This window comes from Nycticebus coucang, chromosome 21, assembly GCF_027406575.1.
Source record: "Nycticebus coucang isolate mNycCou1 chromosome 21, mNycCou1.pri, whole genome shotgun sequence".
Taxonomy (NCBI): Eukaryota; Metazoa; Chordata; class Mammalia; order Primates; family Lorisidae; genus Nycticebus; species Nycticebus coucang.
In genome coordinates, this window is record NC_069800.1 from 38,860,871 (window position 1) to 38,870,869 (window position 9,999).

The window sequence follows — 9,999 nt, forward strand, 5'->3', positions numbered from 1 at the left end:
GGGGAAAAGAACTTGAATGCTACTCAGCAAGTTAGGGGTTGGGGCTGGAAAAGAACTCTCCTCTGAGCAAGGCTGTGCCCTGAAGTCACTCTGTTCTCACCAGAACAAGTTGTAAGCAGGAAGCAGGGGCTTCAGGTAGAGGTCAGGTGGGTAGGCCCATGATGCTTTGCTGGGTCTGCAATGAGGGTCCCCCAGGCGTCCTCAGGGGAGAGGGGTCTTCTCTGCTCTTTCCCACTGGCCATAGCCCACCTCACCCCAGGCCAGCAACACAGGGAAGCGGGGGCTCCACTGCTGGAGGGGATGGCCCAGAGGACAAGAGAGTTGAACTCTGATAGGGTGAGCCTTTCTGGCTATGAGGACCACAGTCAGAAGTGGGGCTGGCCTGCTGGGAGCATAGAGGTTCTGGCAGGATTATCACAGATTGCAGTGACATGCATTGAGCCCCTGCCAGGTCCAGAGCCTGACCCAGGACCATGTTCACCATCACATCAGCTGCTTGCAGTGAGCCCGTCCAGTGTTGTGTCCATTTCTCAGAGGGGGAAGACAAGCCTCAGGAAGGTTCAGCCACTGGCTCAGGGCCATACAGCTAATCAGGGCAGAGCCAGGATTTGGACCCAAATAGCTTGGGCCCAGAACCTCTGCTTTAAACCACTCCACCTCCATCCTCCTAACCTCCTGAGAAACCCTGAACTTGCCTTCAGACAGAAACCTTGACAGTTCATCCCATTCCTCTCCTGCCTTCAAGGCCATTGGCCTGGAGGGGGAGGCCAGAGGGTGGGTATGGGGGCCTGTTGCTGCAGGTACCACATGGGGTGAGCTGTGGGTGACTCTGGGGCCCAGGCCTTATCCTTGCAATCAAAGGCTTGGAGGCCTGGGGAGTCCAGCTTGCGCTCTTACTGGGAGGTGTGCCATAGATCCCTGCCTGCCTGCCCACCCGCCCGCCACCTGCCAGCTGGGCCAGGCCTGTGGTTTCCTCTGAGTGGTTCTTGGCCTTGCTGGCCCCCACCCAGGCTGAGCCTCGGCCACACAGCATGATGATGAGGGATGAGTCACTACTGTGGGGGGAGGGGAGGAGAGGAGGTCCAGGCAGAGCAGACATCAGGGCCTGGATCCAGCTGGGGAAACCAAGGCCAAAATAGGGAAGGCCTGTAGAGATAGTAACACCTGGGACTAGAACCAGGGACTAGAACCCTGCCTCCCAGCACAAGCCTCAGTTTCCTTCTCCATAAGGAAAAGGAAAGTTTCCTTCTCTTTTTTCGTCTTCTTCAAACTCAGCTGTTGTTTGCTACTCCTAGGGCCATGTGACAGTAGACAGATGAAACAGAGTGCTCATGTGCCAAATTTTACAAGTGAAGAAACAGAGAGGGAAAGTGACTGGCTTAAGGCCACACAGAAAATTAATATGTCCCTGGCAAGAAGCCCATCCAGAACTGTGGAACAGGGCTGATCACTGCTCTCAGCCCCATCCCTCCTCAGGAGCACCTTTGAGAAAGCTCTTTTTGATTCATCTGTGTCTCTCCCAGTCCCTGGAGGCAGAGAATTCAGCCTTGACAGTATGGAGGGGGAACTGGGGGCTCAAAAGGTTCTTGTTCCCTCTGAAGGCCACAGAGCACACTCAGGGAAAAGCTGGGTCTAGCTCTCTGCAGCCCTCGTCCCAGTCCCATTGCTTTCAGAAGAGCTCCCATCTCTAGCAGTTGCAGGGACAAAGACTTTTTCCCCTAGGACTATGCTGATGGAGAGAGAGGGTCTACTGTTGGTTTTGGACTGCTGAGCTGGGGCCAGTACTGAGCAAGGTCAGGACCAAGGCTCTGGGTCTGGGGTCCTTCCATGACCCTAGTATAGCTTGTTCTGGCCCCCACAGTACCAGGTAGCATGGGCCCCTCCTGCTCAGTGTCCATCACACCGCTGACACTGTGACCTTCCCCTGCAAGGTGCTTTGTGCCTCCACTGTGCCAAGGCCATGAACTTCCCCTGCACAGGGTCCTGGGCCCAGGGTGAGCTAAGAAGGGTTAACACCCTCAGTGGGACTGCTCCTCCCAGTTGGTCCCAGCCCAGAGAACTTTCCTCCAAGACCATTTCCTGCCTCTGGGCCTTAGCCAGGCCCACAGTGACCACCCCTATGGGTCTGGAAGCCACTGAGGCCGCATCTGGTTTGGATTACATCAGGGCTGGTGACTCTGCCTTTTCCTGTCTGGGTCCAGTGGCCTCGAATTCCACTGGGCACCTTGGACCCAACAGGGAAGTGGTGGGAAAAGATTTAGGCAGTAACAGGGTTACCCTGAGGAAGTGAAGCAGCCAGGGTGGTCCTGAAGGATGTGCCCACCTAGACCAAGCTCTTAGCTGTGCGGCTGCCCGTGCACCTGTTCCTTTCCTTCCTTCACGCTAAGGGGTGATATTTATTGAGCACCAGACATAGTACCAGGAGATTTCCAGGTGTAATTCATTTCATTACACCCTATTTTCATTACACCCCTATGAATGGGTATTTTCATTGCCAGCATTTCACAGATGAGGAAACCGAGGCACAGGAAGTGTATGGACAAGTCCATGGGTCCCAGCCAGCATGCAGTGGGGTCAAAGTGCAAGGCAGGTGGTCTGACTCCTTATAGCTGATGACTTCACAACGTTTGCGGAGTCCTGCAGGGGGCCTTGTGCCAAGGGAGAGCTTGGAGATGAATTAATATGATCCCTGCCCTCAGGGAGCTCCCACCCCGGTGAGAGGGTGGAGATCAGAGTGAAGCCAGAAGGAAACTCACAAAACCATGAAGACATGAAGGAGACACTAATCCCTCTTCTCTCCAGTGGGAGTGACAGACACGTTGAGGGCAAATAAGGAGCCAGGCTTTTCCAGATAGAGAGTGAAGAGGGTGTTCCAGGCAGGGGCAGTGTTGTCCAGAGACTAGGAGCTGAGAACGAGCTTGTCTTGGAACATTCTAGTAGGGCTTTTGCATGAGATGAAGCAGAAAGTAAGTCTGGAGAAGTTAGCAGGAGCCTCGAATGGCAGGCTGACTCGGGACAATAGGGCGCGAGGGAAGAGTTTTGAGCAAAGGAGAGACATGGTCTGTGATCTGGAAGGATCTTTATAGCCAGGGAGGTCATGAATGGTGGCAAGAGACTGGAGGAAGGGAGCCCAGGTGAAGCTGGGCCATGTCTGCTTTAAAGGCTGTAAGAACTGTGGAAACAAGAGGAAAGGGCACACCACTTAGTTGGCTCTAGGAAGGCAGAGAGATTGGATTCCAGGTTAGACAGAATGGAGTTCACATTTACTTATTTACTGCCTCCAAGCCTTGGTTTCTCATGTGTAAAATGTGGTAATAATAGACCTGAAATGTGAAAGTTAAACAAGACATGTAGTATAGGCCGCTGAGCTTATATTTCTTCCACAACTGTGTCTCAGACCTCTACTGTATTCCAGAGACTGTTCCGGGTGCTGGAGACAAGCAGCCGATAGACAAAACTCCCTGGCCTCACAAAGCTTCATTCCAATGAGAGAGACAGATACCGAATGGCAATAATGAATTTAAAACATGTTGATTGGGGGAGTGGGAGGGAATGGGGTGGCCAGGGAGGGCTTCTCTGAGGATTTTTGGACAGAGATCAAAGCATGTGAGGGTGTGAACCCTGTGAATATCAGCAGAAGGCTGCCCAGGCAGAGGGATGAGTAAGTGTAAAGGCTGCTTGGAGTGAGCAAAGGGAAAGCCAGATGAGGGGCAGCCAGGTCCCAGGGGCCCTTGCTGAAAAGGACCTGCGCTTTTGCTCTGGGGTGAGAAAGCGAGCCTCTGGGGATTCTTTGAGATCCTGTCCATGGTGAATGGATGAATGGAGGACCTTGGCTCCATCCATCCACTTAGGATCTCCTTGATGGCCTCCTATGTGCTGGTCTTCAGGTTAGGGAAGTGGATGAATAAGAAGGGCCTGAAGCGTGTGTTCTAAGGCAGACACACGATAAAAAGTGAGCGCACATACTCACGGTGATTCCGTGTTGCTGCAGGTGCCCGGTGGGGGAACAAACAGAATGCAGAGAGGGAGAGTAATCTAGAGGCCTCTGATTAGATAAGAGAGCCATGTTTGACGTGGATGCTGGGTGTTGAGCAGCCAGCGAGGAGAGAGCATTCCAGGCGGAGGGAATAGCCAGTGCAAAGGCCCAGAGACGGGAAGAAACTCACCCAGGAGTCAGCTGTCTCAGGGAGCAGCCGCTCTTGTTTGCATCCAAGTGAGTTCAGGCGACGTCAGGTGGCCCTGAGGCCCATGTCAGAAGGGGGCAGCCCTGGTCTCCTTGGGGGCACCAGGCCAGGTTTTCGTTGACCACATGATTAAATGGACCTCTGGCCCCTTTTTGGCCATGAAAGCACTTCTTTCCGTCCCAGCATCTGCCTCTGTGAGTCTCCACCCAGTCACCAAGAGGTTGGGAACAGGGATTTAGGCAGGTCTGGGCCTGTGGGATGTGGGTTTTGCCATCGGCAAAGGGAGGAGAACAGAGGACAGCGCTGAGGGTTTGAGGCCCTCCGGTGGGGTTGTTTTATACTTCAATTTCATTCTTACTGACAGAATTGTACACATAACGTACGTGTAGTGTGCAGTCCTACAGGCTGGAGTCATTACCATTTTACAGATGACGAAACTGAGATTCAGAGAGGTGAATGCACTTGCTCAAGGTCACACATCAGGGAAGCAGAGACGCCGGGAATTAAGCCCAGAGCCTTGTCTGTATAACAGTTCTTCCTCCCCCTACATCCCCCGAGAGCAGCTAGACATTTCTCATGTGAAGGGGAACATTCCCAGGACCCAATGCCTCTTTATCTTGCTTAACAAACACTTACATTGCTGTTGCCATGTGCCTGTTCTAAGCACTTTGCAAATAATAACTCATGTAATCCTCAAATAGCCCCATGAAGGTAGGTACTGTTAGTGTCCACATTTTACAGAGGAGGAAAACACAGAGAGGGGAAGCCACTTGCCCAAGGTCACACAGTGACAAAGTGGGAGAGCTGGGATGTGAACCCAGTCTGTCAGTCTCCAGGAGCTCCCAGAGCCTCTGTGAGGGGACTAGTCTCTGTGGGGAGGGAGGTTTTTGGCTGAGGCCTGGACGCTTGGGTTTTGTACACTGCTGGCAGGTGGACATGCCAGGCTGGCCACACAACCGCCTCCTTCTTCCTCAGCGCCATGGCAGCCTCCAGGGGGCCCTGCCCTCCAAGGGAGAGGGTCTCCCCACCCCCAGCCAAAACACTGTCTGGGTGTGGGAAGGAGTGTCTAACTCTGAGCTGTGGAATGCTGTAGACCAGGGAAGGAAGCGGGTGGGCGGGAGGGCAGTACAGAGATAAGATGTGGGGGTGGATGGGAGGAAGGCCAGCCCTGTGGGTGGGGGCAGCCTCCTTGGGGGCAGGGAGTCCTCCCTTCCCTTAGAGAGCACAGACCAAGGCCCCAGCAGGTGAAGAGCTTCCTCAAGGTTCTTCAACGCTGCCAAATTCGGTGGGAAGGGGCTGCCTTTGAGGGCAGTGGCCTCCCCTTTCCTGGAACCCCATGAAATGTCGAACACTTGATGTCATAGAGAGGATGTAGAAATTGGGCAGGAGACGCCCTTCCAACTCTGATATTCCAAGAATCTGAACTGCTGTGATTAAAAACTCTGGAATATTCTGAAATACCACTGATTTTACCATTTTAGAATTTGACGTAGCATAACCCTGCAAGGCATCTCAGTATCCCTTTTTGCTCTATCTAACCTGCTGAGGAGGAGAATGGTGACTAGGATCCCCTCCTGGAGACAGACAAGCCTCCAGCAAGGAAGGTCTTTGAGGCAGTGTCCGATGTGATGACCCTGTCGTCTCACAATCATACAGTTAAGGCAGTAGAAGAGGTACGATGGACGGGTTGGGAAGACACCTCTGCTCCTGCCTTGCTATGTGACCGTAGGCATTCACTTACTTCCTCTGGCCTTGGTCTTTCCATCTGTGCCCAGGTGTTCTCTCTGGGTCAACCCAGATTAGGCTTTTGCCAACCCCCTCCCCAACTCCAGGAGGGAGTGGTCAGGCAGGAGCCAGAGGTATCCGTTGACCTCTGTCAACAGGTAAAGGCAGGAGGCCTGGTGGGTGGGGGTCTGGGTCTGGGCAGCTAGCAGAGGAATGGGACCTCCTCCAAGTTATCCCCCAGGTCAGACCCTCTTCTAGCACCCAGACCCAAAGAGTCAGGCTGCCCATCTGCTGGGTGAAGGGAGTGAAACCCAGAGAGGTGGGTGCTGAGCCCAGGGTCCTCCTTGAGGATAGGGATGGAGGGGTTTATATTCACTTCCTGACAGGGGGGCAGATAGAGGTGTGTAGAGGGGGCCTCCGTGCATCCACCTACGCCCTTTCTCACGATCCATCACGGCAAAGGGTGAGGAGAGGACTAAAATAGTCAGAGGTTAACCCTCCTCATGGGATGGGCAGAGTGGGAGAGGCCTGGGTCTCCCAGCCTGGCCAGCTCCCTATTCTCCAACTAGTTCAGGACACAGGGTAGGAAGGGACTGAGATCATCGGGACTCCACAGGAATGCACAGCAGGGAATCGTGCCCAGCAGAGGCCTTCCCTGGCCCAAGTGAGAAAAGCCTCCTCCCTTTAAATCTGTCTCTGTCTCTGTATGGCCCGGCTTGGTGTGGGTGTGTACTCACACACAAACAGCCTGAGGCACGTTGACGCACACAGGCACATACTGGGCTACACACAAGAGCCTCCTTCCACTCCTCACCCAAGCCCCTCACTCTTGGAGGTCTTCCCCCTCTCCTTTGACTCACAGAACTGCCCACATGGGACAGGAAAGACCCTTGCTTCTTCTCCCCTCCATCTGATGGGTTCTGGGCGGGGGTTCAGTGGACAGAATGGGGAGGAGCCCACAGCTGGCCAGGCGTTTTCCCAGCCCCTCTTACCGCGCAAGTCCCTCCACCCCCACCAAAGTTCTGAGTCTGTGGGAACCAGACAGTTCAGGCTGTCCAGCCAGGCTGACTTCCTCCCAGGCCCCAGGGGACCTGCTGAGGGAAGAGGGAGCCGCAGGGACTGAAGCCAGCATGGCTGCCTGCCCAAAGAAGGTCCTCTGGAGGAACTGGGCTGTCTGCCCAAGAGGGGTCTCCAACCCCCTGGCTGTCATCTCTTGGGACGTAAGACACTCCAGGCCCCATCCCAAAGACCAGAATGCAGGTGTCCTGAGCACCCTGGCTTTTTCCTCTCTCCCTATACCCATGATCCAGATGGAATGCCTGAGGCTTTGAGGAAGAAGCCATTTGCCTCTGCTCCTCCAGCATTGGGGGCTGTAGAGACAGTGGGGTTTCGGGTTCTATGTCTATTCCTCTGATGGGGACCATGAATGCTCCCATTCCTCCTGCTTCCATGCAAGGGGATAGCTAGAGAAGGTCAAAGGTCAGGGCTCATTCACTTCTGATCTGTGCCCAGGGCAGCTATAGATTCTCCCTGTCCTGAGAGAAATGCTTTCTGCAGGAGTCACCAGGAGGCCTTGGAGAGCTGGGACTCAAGGGAGGTCGCCCATTAGTGTGGGAAATGCAAAGAAGAGGACAAGTACTGCCCCTCAGACCTTGGGTTCCCGGCCTGCATGGTGGTAAGGGGTGCTCCAACCGTGTTCACCCCCTTTGTCCTCATACAGACTGCAGGTCAGGGGCTGGAGGGCACAGCCACGTATACCTGGTCTGATGTCCTCTTTGCACTCACTTGCCAGCTGGGGCTGGGGCTAGTGTGTAGTGTGCCCCAAACTCTCCGAGCCTCAGTTTCCACATCACACATTCCACATCACACAAGCTGGGTCAGATTAAATGCTGCAAATGGTCACAGTTATTTTGACTGCCATCTCAGCATTTGAGGCAGCAGAGTCACCCCTCAGGCCAGCCCAGCCCAGCCTCACCCCTGCTGGTCTCTCTCAGTTGCATTTCTCCTCTCCCTGCTCCCATCCTCTTCCTCCCCCTCCTCTGCTGCCCTGGGAAACCCCCTGTGAAAGTCCCCAGCAGGAGAAAGCCCCATGTGAGACATTCCCATCCAGGGTGCCTCCCTCTGCTGAACACCCCCAAACCACAGCCACTCCACACAGAGCCAGGTGTCCTGGCCTTGGCCCCTGACCATCCAGCAAGCCGTGCCTCATCATCACACTGCCTTTATTGGCCTTGAGAGCCACAGAGTCACTCCCAAGGGGCCCCTCTTCCCCTCACCCACAGATTTGTGCGGAGGCCCCGGGGGCTTGGCTGAATGCTTGCTGCTTCAATCCTGGCTTTCTGTCCTGGTTGTCCTTAGCTTGCCAGGGACGGTTCCTTGGAGAGCTCTCCAGGTCCTAGAGCCAGGCTCAGCCTGGAGGATGTAGTTGGCAGAAGCCCTGCAGGGACTGCCCGAGGTGAGGCTGCCTTCACTCAAAGAAGAACATTCCTGGAGTCCGGTATAAGCAGGAGGTCAGGCCCAGTGGGTAGCTGGAACCTCCCTGCACAGGGAAGCCACCTGCAACCCAGGGTTCCTTGGCGTCAGCTGGAAGGGGCAGCGGGGCCCGGAGTGAGGCTGGAGGGGTAAGGGATGCAGGGGAGGGGGCTGCTGAGGCCAAGAGGTGCTCCAAGCCTGGGTCGGCCCCCATGCCGAAATTCAGCGCTTGCAGCCGACATTGGTAGCTGCTTCCGGTGCCCACCTCAGAGGTCAAGGCAGGTGTGGGGGTCTTGTTAAAACTCTCAGCCTGGGAGAAGCCAGCAGGAAAGCCAAACGCTGGGCACGGGGAAGACGAGGTGGCCACAGGGAGTTCCCCTGGGCCTGCAGGCTTGGGCATGGAAATCTCTTTGGGCTCCACGGATGGTCGAGGCTTGGCATCAGTGGTTGCTGGGCACATGCTGGCTGGCAAGGCCCCCAACAGACCCCCAAAGCTTGGGCCTTTGGGGTCTGGCAGCTCTGGTGGGAATGGGCACTGCCTGCTGGTTATGGTGTTGGGGACCCTCGGATCTTGGCCGGTCACTCTAAGGGATCCGCGACGTGCCCTGGCAGGGCCCTTGGTCCCCTCGGCACTTGTCTGCCGGGTGAATCGGCGGCGGCGGCGCAGGAAGCTGCCATGCTCGAACATGTCGTGACAGTCGGGGTCCAGTGTCCAGTAGCTGCCCTTGCCTGGCTTGCGGTCATCACGGGGCACCTTGACAAAGCACTCGTTGAGTGACAGGTTGTGACGGATGCTGTTCTGCCAGCCAGGCCGGTTGTGGCGGTAGAAGGCGAAGCGGCCCATGATGTAACGGTAGATGCCACTGAGTGTGGCCCGCTGCCCAGGTGAGCTCTGGATGGCCATGGCAATAAGGGCTATGTAGCTGTAGGGGGGCTTGGTTGGCTCAGCTGCAGGGGCCCGGGGCCCAGGCGGGGGCTGCTGCTGCATGCTGGCCAGGCTGGCCAGGCTGCTGGGACCAGAGGGGCCAGGCTTGGCGTCCAGGGCTGGCGTCTGGAACAGCCAGCCTGAGCTGCTTAAAAGGCCCACTGGCCCAGCCTCCCAGCCTGGAAAGGCAAAAAGGGGTGGGCCCGCCAGGCAGCCCTCCCTTCCTCCCTCACCCCACTCTCCCAAGGCCCAGGAGAGATGGGCAGGAGAGGCCAGGACTGGGAAGCTGAGTACCTGCCAGGACTGAGGAGGTGGGAAGGAAGGAACGGAGACCCTCACCTCTCATGTGCTGGGGGATGACAGTTGGCAAAGGACAGGATGTGAAACTGAGTGGGACAGAGACAAAACCCAGAAGAGATGGAAGGAGAAAGGTAAAGAAACAGGGATGGAGGGATGGGGGGTGGGGTGGGGGGAGACAGAGCCAGAGAGGCAGAGACATAAAGAGAGAAAGAAAGATAAGGCAGAGACAAGCAAAATGGACAGAGACACACAGAGCCAGCCAGAGACACATACACACACCGACAGCTAATGCTCAGGGGAAGTCAGACCCACTGGGAGACAGAGAAATAAAGGCATCCACAGAGAGACAGAAAGGCCATAGAGACATGGCCTCTGGACAACACCAGCCGGGGA

The 9,999-nt window shown here is 55.8% G+C and overlaps 1 protein-coding gene across 1 annotated transcript; it reads right to left on the reverse strand.

Annotated features, from left to right (window-relative positions):
* Positions 1-8,112: 8,112 nt before the first annotated feature.
* Positions 8,113-9,732, reverse strand: FOXS1 (forkhead box S1). Its single transcript, XM_053574095.1, has one exon. The coding sequence runs from the start codon at positions 9,367-9,369 to the stop codon at positions 8,377-8,379; it is 993 nt and encodes a 330-aa protein (XP_053430070.1). The 5' UTR covers positions 9,370-9,732; the 3' UTR covers positions 8,113-8,376.
* Between the last annotated feature and the right edge of the window lie 267 nt (positions 9,733-9,999).